General features: G+C 44.2%; 2 protein-coding genes across 6 annotated transcripts in view; one reads left to right on the forward strand and one right to left on the reverse strand.

Moving 5' to 3' along the window:
* Nucleotides 1-16,096, forward strand: part of POLE4 (DNA polymerase epsilon 4, accessory subunit) — a 266,067-nt gene that overhangs the window by 83,168 nt on the left and 166,803 nt on the right. The window contains exon 6 of one of the 5 annotated variants that reach the window (XR_008618928.1): nucleotides 3,320-3,378. The exons of the other annotated variants lie outside the window; for them this stretch is intronic. The gene's annotated coding sequence lies outside the window, so the exon portion shown is untranslated. Of the gene's footprint in view, nucleotides 1-3,319; nucleotides 3,379-16,096 lie in introns of those variants that run through there. 5 annotated transcript variants of the gene reach the window in all.
* TACR1 (tachykinin receptor 1) overlaps nucleotides 9,212-16,096 on the reverse strand; it is a 278,221-nt gene continuing 271,336 nt past the window's right edge. Inside the window, exons 4-5 of the mRNA XM_024133581.1 lie at nucleotides 11,047-11,243; nucleotides 9,212-9,503 (exon numbers count right to left, since the gene is read on the reverse strand). Of these exons, the coding sequence (XP_023989349.1) occupies nucleotides 9,212-9,503; nucleotides 11,047-11,243 (489 nt within the window). The remainder of the gene's footprint in view (nucleotides 9,504-11,046; nucleotides 11,244-16,096) is intronic.

Below are 16,096 nucleotides of genomic sequence, written 5' to 3' on the forward strand. Positions count from 1 at the left end.
ATTTTAGGCAGCCTCTCTGCTAATGGATGGTGTTGTGTTCCTGTCTTGCTACTTGTTTGGCATAGGGTGTCCAGCACTATAGCCTGATGGTCGTTGAGTTCATCTGGGTCTTGGCCCTGAGATGGAGATCTCTGGGAGATTTTCACCATTTGATATTACGTGGAGCTTGGAGGTCTCTTGTGGACCAGTGACCTGAACTTGGCTCTCCCACCTCAGATGCACAGCACTCATGCCTGGCTGCAGCACCAAGAGCCTGTCATTGACATGGCTCAGAATAGAAGGGAGAAAAAAAGAAAGCTGAAAGAAAGAAGAAGATAAAATAAAGTAAAATAAAGTTATTAAAATAAAAAATAATTATTAAAAATTTTTTTAAGTAGTAAAAAAGAAAGAAAGAAGAGAGCAACCAAATCAAAAAACAAATCCACCAATGATAACAAGTGCTAAAAACTATACGAAAAAACCCCCAAAACAAAACAAAAAACGGACAGGCAGAACCCTAAGACAAATGGTAAAAGGAAAGCTATACAGACAAAATCACACACAGACATACACTTCCACAGTCACAAAAAGAGAAAAGGGAAAAAAATATATATATATCGTTGCTCCCAAAGTCCACCTCCTCAAGTTGGGATGATTCTTTGTCTATTCAGGTATTCCAGAGATGCAGGGTACATCAAGTTGATTGTGGAGATTTATTCCGCTGCTCCTGAGGCTGCTGGGAGAAATTTCCCTTTCTCTTCTTTGTTCGCACAGCTCCTGGATTTCCGCTTTGGATTTGGCCCCACCCCTGCATGTAGGTCGCCTGAGGACGTTTATTCTTTGTTCAGACAGGACAGGGTTAAAGGAGCGGCTGATTAGGGGGCTCTGGCTCACTCAGGCCGGGGGGACGGGGTGGTATGGAATGCAGGTCCAGCCTGTGGTGGCAGAGGCAGGCGAGACATTGCACCAGCCTGAGGCATGCCATGTGTTCTCCCGGGGAAGTTGTCCCTGGATCACGGAACCCTGTCAGTGGCGGGCTGCACAGGCTCCCAGCAGGGGAGGTATGGATAGTGACCTGTGCTTTCACACAGGTTTCTTGGTGGCTACAGCAGCAACCTTAGCGTCTCATGCCTGTCTCTGGGGTCTGCGCTGATAGCCATGGCTCGCGACCATCTCTGGAGCTCCTTTAAGCGGTGCTCTTAATCCCCTCTCTTCGCGCACCAGGAAACGATGAGGCAAGAAAAAGTCTCTTGCCTCTTTGGCAGCTCCAGAGTTTTTCCTGGACTCCCTCCCAGCTAGCCGTGGTGCACTAGCCCCTTCAGGCTGTGTTCATGCCGCCAACCCCAGTCCTCTCCCTGGGATCCAAACTCTGAAGCCCGAGCCTCAGCTCCCAGCCACAACCCGTCCCGGTGTGTGATCAGACAAGCCTCCCAGGCTGGTGAGTGCTGGCTGGCATCGATCCTCTGTGCGGGAATCTCTCTGCTTTGCCCTCTGCACCCCTGTTGCTGCACTCTCCTCTGTGGCTCTGAAACTTCCCTCCTCCACCATCTGTAGTCTCTGCCCGGAAAGGGGCTTCCTAGTGTATGGAAACCTTTTCTCCTTCACAGCTCCCTCCCACTCGTGCAGGTCCCGTCCTTATTCTTTGTCTCTGTTTTTTCTTTTGCCCTACCCAGGTACGTGGGGAGTTTCTTGCTTTTGGGGAGGTCTGAGGTCTTCTGCCAGTGTTCACTAGGTGTTCTGTAGGAATTCTTCCCCATGTAGATGTATTTCTGATGTATTTGTGGGGAGGAAGGTGATCTCCACGTCTTACTCTTCCGCCATCTTGAAGCTCCTCCCCCAAGCTTGTTTTTTTTTTAAAGAGAGGGGTTGCATGGTATCTCTGAGTGGGCTGCTGAGATGCTATGTCACCTACTCTGCTTATCCGTGTGGTCATAGCTCTCCACTGTTGTTCACTCCCATTATGACAACTCCCACTGGAACATTAGGATCAACACAAGGGTATTCCAGAGTTGGCAGAATGCCCACCATGGTTAGGGATGTTGGATCTTCAGATCAGAGAGGAGAGAAGGATAATGACATGAGGAGTCCATGGTGGAGCCCCATGATTGGCTCCCATAATCAGATTGGGAGCTCCTCTGGTGGGAACAGAGGTGATTGTGAGGAGTACAATTGTATGAGAAGTCCCCATTTTCATGTCCACATATTCTAATGTGTGTCTTCTTTCTTCGAATCTATAACCCAAACACCCAGGCACAAGAAAGTCATGCTCATGGCATTGGCTCCTGGGACACATTAAAGTGACATCGCCACCTGCTGGCAGAGGGCATTTGGCTTTAGTGTTGGATATTTCATTCATTTCAATCCGTAACCTGTGCCTTTTTATAGAGTCCTACAGAGGGCAGCCAAAAGCAGTCCTGTGGTCCAAAGGTGGAACCTGGAGAGAGGTGAGGGTAGAGGTAGTAGTGGTCAGATTCAACTGAGACTACGGAGGGACTGCCTTTTGATTTGGGAGGATTTAAACTCCACAATAAACCCAATTGAAAAATCAACAATTGAAAGAGGGTTAAAGAATTTGGAACTTCAGAGCCTAAAAAAATAAGGTTGTCCATCTGATATGAGAAAACTTAGGAGTTTGTGGAAGTCAGTCAATGAGACAGGAAAACATTTTCTGTGAGTGATTGTATGTGCGTTGCCACTGAGGAAAACATTGGGCTTAAGATTTTGTTGTCTTTCGACAACATTTGGTGTGGTAAAACATCAGGAGTTCTTTCCAGCATCTCTACTTTGACATTCCTCCCACTGGACTGTGGTGAACCTCTGTCTACCCCTCTGGACTGTAAGTTTTTTGAGGGCAGAGACCATGTGCTATTGAAATTTATATTTCCAACCCCCCAAAGAGTGGAGGTTTGCTACATCATGGCAAATCTTCAGTGGATGAAGTTGAATTATCAGCTGTCAAGTCCTTATAGGTATAAAATAAGCAGAAAAGTGCTGCCTCTCTTTTTGAGATAGTGTTTGGGCTGTCCCCAAATTTCTGAGGTCAACCCAGAATCATGTTCATAATCATCCATAACAGCATCTTTTTGACTATCTGGACAAGCCCAGGTGGCTGCCATGTTTCAGGAATAGTTATTGTCCCGTAGGACACTTCTGCCAAAACAGGTACTCCTCCAGGCGGTGGTTATGGAACAAGAGGTCAATGGACATGTGTCAATGAGTCAGAGAAGGGCAGAGGAGCACAGCCAAATCCAGAATGAGCTTTCTGGGCAGTGAGCATGCATTGCCTGGCTTCTTCATGCACTAACATTCTTCTTTAAATTTATGTATTGGCATGATTAAGAGATGACAACACTGGAACCTGGCATCCCTCTGGAGTCTGCTGTTCTCCCAGCCCAGCCTAGTGGCTGGATCTCTTTCTTCAGCTGCTTCTTTTGAGTGTTGGCACTAATTCAGGAGTCCTGCTCTGAAAGTCCTCTTAATTTCAGAAAATGGGTGAGTGAGAGGTGAGGTTAGGGGGTGAAAGAAAAGAGTGGGTGAGTGGGTACATGAAGTGGGCAAGAGGGTACTTGAGATAGGAAAAGAGAATTTGTTAGGGATGGTGGGTTTTCACTATTACACCAAATATGCTCTTTATTAAAATGTGTACTAAGAAGGCATCCAGAGTAGTGGGATTAAAACCTAGAGATTTCAGCAGGGAGTATGTTAGGAGGAGAGGGTTTCTAGGGATGAAAATAATGTTGGACTAGAGTGGAGTACAAAAGGATACTGGACATAAAAAGAAGAGGAAAAAGACAAAGGACATGTGAACACAATGCAGAGGACTTGGGTTTGAATCTGTCTGTATGAAAATCTCTGAAGCTCGTGAAATAGATGCTGCTAACATGCCAGCAGACAGTGACGAGGCAAGGGCAGCACCCCCGGTGGGGCTTATGTCATTGCTGATACACTTTGTCACTTGTTTCTAATTAGCAGCCTTTTCTCCTTGCTAGCTGCACTGCTTGAGAAAGAAGCCAGAACCAAAGGTTGAATTTTATGTTGAATTTGGTGTTCATGAGATGTGCCCTTCCATGCCTCATTCCACTTCCTCCCTGTTTTCCTAACTGGTAAAGATAAATGAGGGTGTCTCAGAACACTGTCTGTGGAGTTCAGGAAAGCAGTTTCTGCAGTCAAGTGCTCCCTTCACTTTTGAAGATGGAGAGGAACGCTCTTGGTGTGTCCCTACCTCGCCTGCCTCTGTTTGAGGCCTTAACTGAAACGCCCTCTTGAGTTCCAGAGCTGAGGAAATCCATTTACTCATGAAAAGAATCTGAGGCAGCTATGCAGGGAGAATTACCAAAACCAGACTGGCTCCTAAAGGTAAGCACGTTCAGCGCGTATGAAGTCACATGTGCCTACACAGGACTAAATGAAAACGTGCTTGCATTTCCACAAGAATGTCAGTACTCCACAGCTGATATTATTTGTTGACCTGTTACTAAGGTTAGTCTTTCTTCAGCTAACAAATATTCATCTTTCCATGGAAGAGTGAGCACACTCCTTAATCATGAATTTAGGTGTTTTTACTGCCACAAACATCTTTAAGGATGTTCTACAGCTTTAACACATCTGGGCGCCTGATGTGAATTATGATTTTGTTCCAAAGTTGTTTCAAGTTTCATGGCAGCCACTCTGATTCTCCCAGGGCTCACCTACCTCTCAGTGTGCTATGAAGGCCTCAGGACTCCTCACTCCTCTCCCATAAACAATTTATTTTCTCTCCTCTAGAGAGTGGAGGATGAATGATTTCTTCTGAGAAGGTTCAGGTTTTGCACCCTTTATTACACACACACACACACACACACACACACACACACACACACACACAAACACACACACACACAGTGTTTTACATATGATTTGTGGAGACCTTGAAGGGAAGTTGTGGATTTCTTGAAGTTTATCCAGGCACCTCAATGTAAGATGCCTTAGTTTAAACAGAAACATCTTTATTATTTGTTTCTGATACTCATCGTGTTGCGAAGCTATCTAGATTCTCCTCAAAACTCCCTCTTTTAATGCAGACATGGAGAATGGACTTGAGGACACGGGGAGGGGGAAGGGTAAGCTGGGACGAAGTGAGAGTGACAAGGACATATATACACTACCAAATTGTAAAATAGATAGCTAGTGGGAAGCAGCCGCATAGCACAGGTAGATCAGCTCAGTGCTTTGTGACCACCTAGAGGGGTGGGTTAGGGAGGATGGGAGGGAGATATGGGGATATATGTATATGTATAGCTGATTCACTTTGTTATAAAGCAGAAACTAACACACGATTGTAAAGCAATTATACTCTAATAAAGATGTTAAAAAAAACCCCACCAAACTCCCTCTTGTAAAGGCTTTACAATCTTTGTCATCGCAAGTTTGCTGACAGCTGCTCATCACTCTTTTGAGGATGCATGACTGAGGGGTGAGGTGGTACAGGGTGGCCCCTACTTTCTGGGCTTCCATTCAGGTTGTCCGGGCTTACAGAGATTAACCATTGAAGTTTCTAATACTGCCAAGGGTTTCCTGATATGTGTTTTCAAACAGAGGGGGCTGGACCAAAGCTCTGGTGGCAGCTGTGGAAGTGATGGTACAGATCTCCCTTCAGGAGAGGCCCGGCAGTGGGCGTGCCATCAGCTGCCTGCCTCCAGCTGCTGTGATTTCAGGGACCACCATAGTGTTCAAGAGCAGACCACCCTCTCCCCAGAGATCTCCCAGTCAGTGACCCAGCATGTTGAGGGTACCAGGCCTGGCCATTTCTGCCCGCTGGGGCTTTTCTCTGGGCACCCTTTGCACACTGGTAGGCCAGCTGAGACTTTCTCTGGGCTGCTCCTCATATGGAAGTTCTTCCTGCCCAATCTTCCCCTCCCCCTTTTTTCACAGGTGTCAGATCTGCATAGTGGTCTCAAGGCCTCCCCTGCTTACCTTCCTCACCGCTTGACTTTCCCAAGAGTTCCCTCAATAAATCTCTTGCACTTCTGACTCTGTCTTAGTGTCTGCTTCTAGGAGGATCTGAACTGACACAGCTCTACTCATAGGTGACACTGTTGGTCACTTCATACAATCCCATATTACCTTCCCAGATCCCCACCTGGAAACAGTTCCCTCATCTTGCCAACCCATTTTTTCACAGAGTTAGGAGTTTTCTGGGTGTTGGGTTCCATTCTTTGGTCTATGCAATTTATTAAGATTCATAGTACCACCCCATTCAGCATCTTGTAGGGTGCTTAGTTTCCTTGGAGATGAGACAGAGGCATGAGACAGTTAAAAACATACTTTATTTCTGTATGGAGATTCTTTCCATGATCTCAGGTTGGAAAACATAGAAACTTCAAGAACTACCCCTCTCCACTTACATGATTCTTCCTGAAACCAGGTCAATAAGATTAGCTCCCAATCCCCTTTTCCAAGGATTCCACTCAGTTCTTTCAAGAGAAGGGACATTCCAGTATGCCTTAGCACTCCAGTGAGAGGTGAGGAGGACAAGAACCCCTATCCTTTAGTTCCTGCCATATAGGGTCCCTCCCCAACCCTCAGTTGCTATGGTACTACTGTGAGTCCATTATATACATCAGCTTCTCTCTGTGAAAGAATGAGGAGGAATCAGCACAATACAAGTAGCTCATTGGCAGCAACTGGATCCCACATTTTGGAAGTAACATAACAGTGACAGCCCCATGATGCCTTATATTCTATTACTACTGAACAGAATATCAAGGAAAAACACTTAGGAGATAAACACAGGATGACAGATTTCTATAAGAATGAGACCAATGCACAGTGCAGATCATGGTGTTTCTCACACATGGGAGGAGACAACAATTTTAAAAGTTAAATGGGTGTTGAAGAGTGGGTCAGAAGAAGGCTTGCTGGGCTCTCTCAGAGGAAATGTTCTGCCATATTTGAAACTGTCCACTCCTATTATGTGCAGTGATGATGCTGTCCAAACACATCCCTTCAGTTCCCCTGGATTGGCTGGTGCTCTCTTTGGAATTATCCCAGAGAGCTCTCATTGCAAAAGGCTATCTTAAGGTCTTTGGCCCGATTACCCATGTTGAGTGTGGGTCTTTAGAATCCTGTGGAATATCTTCTTCTCAACTTCCTCCATGCCTTCTGGGCAGCCTTAGACCCACTAAGACTGATGAGTTAACAATGGCCTGTCAGTAGGCTCCTCAAGAACAGAAGGAGCTGTGTGTCCCCAGCTCAGGGCCAAGTCCAGAGCAAGTGCTCAATAATCCTTGTTGAATTCAACTCTAACCTCTTCCATAGAGGGGATGTCCCCTACTCATTAACACTTTCTTCTTAGGCACTTCTCATAATCATGCAAGTTATTTACATCCCTCTGAAGTGAATAATCCATACATGGCATGATTCTTTATCAGAAATAAGACTAATGCTTTGGGCACTGACTTTTTTTGCCCCTAAATTATGTGTTCCATTCATATATTTGCACTGAGCTGGTTTTCTTAGTTTATTTAATCCTTCTCATGCTGCTTTGGAGGATATGACTGTCTGTCAGGTCTTTCTGGCTTATACTGTTGCTATATAGCTTCTTCCTGGCCTGTCAATGCCCTGGTAGGGTTAGGGCCAGCACAGCTGGTAAAGGCTGTAAACCCTATGTGCAGCACGGTTCTCCCTCAACATGATGGGTGCAGAATATATGCATGCATTCTTCAAACCACGAAGAAGGCATTTATGGTAGTTACATGAGGTTTCTGCTTTCAGCCACATCTGGACAAAGCACAGATCTGGGAGACAGAAAGATACTGCACACTCACCTGCTGTAACCCCCAAACTGTGTCAGGACATGAAGCTTTAAGTTCATGACTCTCTGTCAACTGACTCTTCTGTAGGGTTGATTGATCATCCCACCTCTTTTAGACAGGAGGCCAGCAAAGCTGGTGGCAGGAAGAGGAGATTCAGAGAGTCTAAAGGGAAGATGAAAGGTGGCCTCTTTCCACAAGTGTTGTTGCAGGGTGCAGCCTCCTCAGTCACTGGGCATCTGAACTCATGCCTTATGCTAGTATAAAGGTAAAAATCTAGGTGAGTGCCCCTGCCCTAAGATACCCAAAAGGCCAGAGCAGGGAGCCGACATGTTTTTCTTCCCTGGTGGCATTCTCCAGCTGGGAGACTTAGCCTGTTAAAGCCTGATAGAAAGATGTAGGATTTGACACGAAATCCTCTGCTCTGTCAAAGGCCAAAACCTTCAGGAGGAGGAAAGTGCTCACAGTTTTAGGATAAATCAGAGACTGTCATATGTGGATACTGATACATGGTCTTAGCAGTTGCTACATCTCTAGCAGCTAGGTGTTAATTCGCTGGACTTACTGCTTCTATTCTTCCTGAGACTACAAATTTTTCATTGAACAAAAAAAAAAAAGACTCATACAATCATTGAACCAATGAATGTTAAAATTCAGAAGGACACCTAGATGATGTAGTTTAGCTCATAGTTTTACAAATAAGGAAAGAGGATCAGATAGATTAAGTATTGCACAGTTCTCCTGAGTCTTGGTTCATAACAGACATTAGCTAGTGTCAGTGGACATATTCTATCTGCTTTGATTGCTCAGGACAGTCACTGGGGACATAATGCAGATAAACTTGAGGCTCTCAATCCCATAATGCACTGAGATATTGAGATGCCAAAAAGGGGCAGAAGTATGCCTTCTTTTCATGGGTCCTTAGAAGAGAGTGTTACATCTTTCATTCAGATTTTATGTGGTTCCTCCTTTTGTTCACCTTATCAAGCAGAGGCTGATGCAGTATGAGCCACCAGCTAAAGGAAAATAATCTAAGCAAGACTGAGAACACCTTTATTGAAATAAGACAGCAGGTCTAGACAAACAGATCAGTTGGATCTGTTGCTGTATTGCAGGAATTACCCTGAAATGAGTGCCAACATGCAATTAAAGTTAATTCTAGAATCTTGGAATGGATTGTAGAGAAAATCGAGTCTAACCTTCCCATTGTACAGGCTCAGAGAAGTTTGATGATTTGTTTTGGGTCACACAGCATGTGGGTGGAAAAGACATAGAAGGATGCAGGTTTTTGACTCCAGAATGGAATGTTTTTCCTAAACTATTCTGACCCTTTCACAAGCCGCAAGAGTGTTTCTTATGGTCTCTATATTGAGGATTTATCCATGCATGAAATGAAGCAAGACAAAGACAAAGGTGACTGTGCCTACTGAAGGCCCCATAGTCTAGGAGAGCATGTTGGAGTAGAAGCTGAAGTTCTCCATCATGGTCTTAGAGTCGCTGCGAGAGGAGTCATTGGAGGTCTTGTCCAGGGATGAGGGCATGGCCTTGGGGCCTTCCTCCAGGTCTTCCTCATGGGACCCCACCACTGTGGAGACAGTGGTCTCCAGGCGGCTGACTTTATACACACTGCCCTGCGTCTGGAGGTACCTAGTGGATTTCATTTCGAGCCCCTCATAGTCACCAGCACTGATGAAAGGGCAGCACCGAAAGGCATGCTTGAAGCCCAGACGGAACCTGAAGAGAGAGTGGAAGGAGAGGTAATCCTTGAGTATGGCCTGCTTTCAGAGGGTGTTCCCACCATTGTGGTAGCTCTTTAACACATGGACATACCCAAATGAGACACTGTATTATTATTTTTTTAAATTAATTGACAGCTGAAGATGCTAAGGGCAAAAAGATTCAAAGGTCAATGATCAAGGTCAAATCCAGGACTAGAACCCAAGTTCATGTGAAATGCATGTCTGTACTTAGGGTGGCTGTTGAGATATGCTGACTCCACTGGTTCAGGGTCAGCTGATTTTGGGTCAGTTCAACATCAGTAAAAACATTCACCAAGTGTTTACTATATGCACAATACTGTGTCAAGACTCAGTCCTTTCCTTCAAGTAGCCCACTGACTTTCTGCCAATCATGTCCCTTCAGAATCAGCTTTTGAGAGATTAAACCTAGAAATATTTAGGTATGTTGTGAGTCTCCTAGAAGGAAGATAAATCCATGAGTTAGACAAACAAGTCCATTTGGACAAGTCCCAGGGAATATCTGTCCCCAAATTCATAACACCTGAGCGTCTCATTCAGGGAAGGCATGTTATAGGCTGATAACTGTTGGCTATAAATGTGACAAGCCTTTTTTCCCTCCCCCTCCTTCTCCTGCCTCCTTTTTCACAGAGGCTGAGGTGGTGCTCCAGATGAGTGAGCTGCCACCATGGCATACCAGCTGCCTCTTGGGGACTCTGCACACAGTGGTGAATTCCCTATTGCTGAACACCATTCTAGATGGCTCTCCCTTCTCTTACTTGTCTGAGGTTGGCTTCCACTTCAGGGAAGGCTCTCCTGGCCCCTGTGGCCAAGTAAAGGCAGAATCAGGCCTTTGAGGCTCTGACTTCTTTTTGCTTACCCTGTCCTGCTGGAAGTGCTGGAAGAAACTGGACAAAGCTGCCCAGATTTTGTGATGGGATGGGAAGAAGAAAATGAGAGACCAGAGAAGGGAAAAGATGCCATGTGTTGGATAATTATTCTAGTGGCATCAATCTCTCTCCTTCTCTCTTGTTTTCTCTCAGTCTCTCTCTCACTATCACTCTCTGACTCATTCACTCTCTGACTCTCTCTCTCATTCTCTTTCTCTCTGTCTGCATGGACAACCCTCTGTGCATGGAATCCATAGAGAAGATTGAGCAATTTATGAACTTGATCCAGCTTGCAACCTGCTTTATATGTATTAATCACAGAGGTTTTTTTTTTATCTGCCCCTGCACCCCACCCTCTACTACTGACTTAGTAACGAGTGTTTGAAAGTCAGAAGATTTCACATAAAAATATGGATTTCTGGTTCATCTTGGAAAAGAAAAAAAGTCTCCTCAGGGCTCATATTCCTGCATGGTGACAAGAAGACCATTTGTCTTTGTAGTCCCCAAGTAGCCAACCTAAATGAGGAAAGCCAGCTGTGAGACAAGAGGGAGTGCCTTGTAAAGACTACAGAGAACTAATCATCACATGGATTGAACAGTGTGATGATTAGTTTCTTGTCCTGGAGAGAGTATGGGGGATGGGGTTCTTACCTGTCATTGAGGCAGCAGTAGATGATGGGGTTGTACATTGTAGAGCTCATGGCCAGCCACATGATGGCCAGGTAAACCTGCTGAATAAACTTCTCCAGGTAGAGATCAGGGTTGATGTAAGGCAGGAGGAAGAAGATGTGGAAGGGCAGCCAGCAGATGGCAAAGGTGCATACAACAACAATCATCATCTTAACCACCTGGCAAGAGGGTGAGACAGGTGAGATCACCAGCACATCCTCCCTTTTTCATGGTTATTTTCTCTCTTATCCTGCCCCCTGACTGTGCACAGTGTGATATGAAGTGTAAAGTAATTATAATAACACCTTTCAAGGTGGAGAAAGGACCATCTATATGTGGTACCAAAGGACTTTGGTTATGTCAGTGATTCTCAAGGGTGGACTCAGGACCAGCAACATAACCATAACTTGAGTACTTGTCAGAAATGCAAATTCATGGACCCCATTCCAGGCTAACTAAATCAGAAACTTTGAGTGTGGGACCCAGAATTCAGACTTTGACAAGCCCTTCTGATTATTCTGATGTGCACCCATGTTTGAGAACTACTGTGTTATACCATGCTTCTGGGCAATGACTGGAGGAGACAAGGGAGACCAGATTAATGAGCAAAGGGGAATGGGTGTTCAGGAGGAAAAGACCCAGGAATGGGGAGGAAGCAGCAGAGGGAAAGGGGCCATGAGCCAGAGCAGGCTTCTAGGTTTGAAGACTCAGGGGAAGGGAAAGAGAAGGGGTGGGATTTGGACAGCTGCAGCAAGGGAGTGTCAGATGTTTAAAGGGGATATTAATAAAATGGCTTTATGAATACTGGGTGATATAACCCATTCCTTTTTATTTCCAAGAAACCTTCAGAGAAAAAATGACTTAAGAGAGGTGTGACCAAGATAGTGGAGTAGGAAGACACTGAGCTCACCTCCTCCCATGGGCACACCAACTAGTTACAGAGCAACTATCAATGAGAACTACCTGAAGACTAGCAGAAAAGATTTTCTTGAACTAAAGATATAAATAAGGAATCACAATGAGATGGATAGGAGGGGCAGAGATGCATCATAGTCAAGACCCATACCCCTGGGGAGGTCACCCACAAATGGAAGGATGATCACAATTGCAGAGGTCCTCCCCAAGGAGCAAGAGGTCTGATCCCCACATCAGGTTCCCCAGCTAGGGGGTCCTGCACTGGGAAGACAAACCCTCAGAATCTCTTGCTTTGAAGGCCAGCAGGGCTTGCACACAGGAGGGCTAGAGAGCTGTAGGAAACAGAGATTCTGCTCTTAAAGAGTGCACAAAAAATCTCACATGCTCTGAGTCCCAGCACAGAGGCACTGATTTGAGAGGATCCTGAGCCAGACCCACTTGCTGACCTTGAAGAACCTCCAAGAGAAGAAGGAGGAAATTGGGACCATCCCTGGGGACAAAAACACCAGTGGCAGCCATTTTGGGGAGCTCATTCTACCATGAGGACACTGGTTTTGGCAAATGCCATTTTGGAGTTCTTCTTCTAGCCTATTAGCTCTGGGAGGTTACCCACCCAACAGTGGGCTGGTACCACCCCAGGGCCCTCATAGACCCACAGCCAGCTGCCCCAGGACCTGGCCCTGTGCACCAGTGGGCCAGCAGTCACAAGGCAGGGTCGGCAGTGAACTGGGCTGGGGGCCAGCCTCACCTACCAGCATGCCCACAGTAGTCAGTCCCACCACAACAGAAGGGCCCACACAGCACACATAGGGGGCACCCCTAGAGCATATAGCTCTGTTGATCAGAGGAGAGTGTGCTGCTGGGCCCCACAGGACAGCTCCAACACAAGGCCACTTCTCCAAGATCAGAACATGTAACCAACTTACCTAATGCATAAAAATAAGCACAGAGAAATTAATACACACAATTTGAGGAGACAGAGGAATATGTTCTCAACAAAGGCACAATACAAAACCTCAGAAAAAGAACTAAATGAGGTGGAGATAAGCAATCTACTTGAAAAAGATTTCAAAGTAATGATAATAAATATGCTCAATGAACTTGAGAGAAGAATGGATAAACACAATGAGAATGTAAATAAAATTAGAAAATATAAAGAAGAACCAAACAGAGCTGAAGGATACAATAACTGAAATAAAAAATTCACTAGAAGGAATCAACAGTGGACTAGGTGATACAGAGGAGTGGATCAGCAAACTGGAAGACATCCAAGCTGAACAAAAAATTAAAAAAGAAAATAATTAACAAAAAATGAGTGTAGTCTAAGAGACCTCTGGGACAACCAAAGTGTACAAATATTTGCATCATAGGGGTCCAAGAGGATAAGAGAGAGAGAAAGCATCAAAGAATTTATTTGAAAGAATAATAGCTGAATAGTTCCCTAATCTGGGAAAGGAAACAGACATCCATATCCAAGAAGCACAAAAGTCCCAAACGAGATGAACCCAAAGCAGTCCACACCAATACACATTATATTAATATGGCATATATTAATGATAAAGAGAGAATATTAAGAGCAGCAAGAGGAAACAAATAGTTACATACATGGGAACTCCCATAAGACTGTCAGCTGACTTTTCAGTAGAAATTTTGGAGGCCAGAAGAGAGTGTCACCATATATTCAAAGTGATGAAAGGATAAAACATGCAACCAAGAATACTCTATCTGGCAAGGCTATCATTCAGATTTGAAGGAGAGATAAAAATTTTAAGACAAGCAACAGCTAAAAGAATTCAGCACCACTAAACTGGATTAATGAGAAATGTTAAAGGGACTTCTCTAAGGGGAAAAGAAAAGACCACAACCAGAAATATGAAAATTATGGAGGAAAAATCTCATTGGTTAAAGCAAACATACAATAAAGATAGTAGATCAACCACTTATAAAGCTACTATGAAGATTAAAGACAAAAGTAGTAAAATCATCTATATCCACAATAAGTAGTTAAGGGATACACAAAACAAAAAGATGTAAAATATGTTGTCAAAAATATTAAATGTGGAGGGGGCCAAATAAAAAGGAAGGGTGGTTAGAATGTGTACAGAGTTAAGTGGTCACCAACTTAAAATCAATCACATGTGGGACTTCCCTTTGGTGCAGTGGTTAAGAATCTGCCTGCCAATGTGGGGGACACAGGTTCGAGCCCTTGTCTGGGAAGATCCCACATGCCACAGAGCCCATGCACCACAACTACTGAGCCTGCACTCTAGAGCCCGTGAGCCACAACTACTGAGTTCGCATGCCACAACTACTGAAGCCTGTGCACCTAGAGCCTGTGCTCCACAACAAGAGAAGCCACCGCAGTGAGAAGCCCTCCCACTGCAACGAAGAGTAGCCCCCACAACCTGCAACTAGAGAAAGTCTGCATGTAGCAACAAAGACCCAATGCAGCCAAAAAAAAAATCACATGTGTATATATATATACTTTGCTATATATAAACCTCATGGTAATCACAAACCAAAAAAATCTCTAATAGATACACATGAAAAAAGAGAAAGGAATCCAAACATAACGTTAAGGCAGACATTAAACCACAAAGGAAGAGAGCAAAAAAGCTAAGAAAAAAGAACTATAAAAACGAGAAAACAATTAACAAAATGGCAATAAGTACATTACAGACCAATATAACTGATGAACATGGATGCAAAATCCTCAACAAAATATTAGCAAACAGAATTCAACAATACATTAAAAGGATCATACACCATGATTGAATGGAATTTATGCCTGGGATGCAAGGATGTTTCAACATCAGCAAATTAGTCAATGTGTTACATCACACTAACAAATTGAACAATAAAAATCATATGATCATTTTCATAGATGCAGAAAAAACTTTTGACAAAATTCAGTATCTTTTAATGATAAAAACTCTCAACAAAGTGGGTATAGAGGTAACATACTTCAACATATAAAGGCCATATGTGACAAACCCATAGCTAACATCAAACTCAATGATGAAAAGGTGAAAGCATTTCCTCTAAGATCAGGAACAAGAAATGGTTGCCCACTCACACCCCTTTTATTCAATGTAGTATTGGGAGTTCTAGTCAAAGCAATCAGACAAGAAAAAGAAATAAAAGATATCCAAATTAGAAAAGAAGTCAAACTGTCACAGTTTGCAGATGACAGGATACTATACATTGAATATCCTAAAGAACCATTAGAACCTATTAGAACTAAGAAACAAATTCAATAAAGTTACAGGATACAAAATTAATATACAGGGGAACCCGGCCTGAGGAGCAGGGGTGGGAGCTCCGAGACTAGGGCGGTGTGAAAGCTGTGTGTATTAAAGGCTGTTGGTACTCCAGCCAGGTGTCAGGGCTGCGCTTCTGAGGTGGGAGAAGCAACATCAGGACACTAGTCCACAAGAGACCTCCCAGCTCCACATAATATCAAAGAGTGAAAATCTCCAGCGATCTCCATCTCAACACCAAGACCCAGCTTCACTCAATGACCAGCAAGCTACAGTGCTGGACACCCTATGGCAAACAACTAGCAAGACAGGAACACAGCCCCATCCACTAGCAGAGAGGCTGCCCAAAATCATAATAAGGCTACAGACACCCCAAAACACACCACCAGACGTGGACCTGCCCAACAGAAAGAAAAGATCCAGCCTGATCCACCAGAATACAGGCACTAGTCCCCTCAACCAGGAAACCTACTCAACCCACTGAACCAACCTTAGCCACTGGGGTGGACACCAAAAACAACGGGAACTATGAACTTGCAGCCTGCAAAAAGGAGATCCCAAACACAGTAAGATAAGCAAAATGAAAAGACAGAAAAACACACAGCAGATGAAGAAGCAAGGTAAAAACCCACCAGACCTAACAAATGAAGAGGAAATAGGCAGTCTACCTGAAAAAAGAATTCAGAATAATGATAGTAAAGATGATCCAAAATCTTGGAAATAGAATAGAGAAAATGCAGGAAACATTTAACAAGGACCTAGAAGAATTAAAGAGGAAGGAAGCAATGATGAAAAACACAATAAATGAAATTAAAAATACTCTAGATGGGATCAATAGCAGAATAACTGAGGCAGAA

This window comes from Physeter macrocephalus, chromosome 12, assembly GCF_002837175.3.
Source record: "Physeter macrocephalus isolate SW-GA chromosome 12, ASM283717v5, whole genome shotgun sequence".
Classification (NCBI taxonomy): Eukaryota; Metazoa; Chordata; class Mammalia; order Artiodactyla; family Physeteridae; genus Physeter; species Physeter macrocephalus.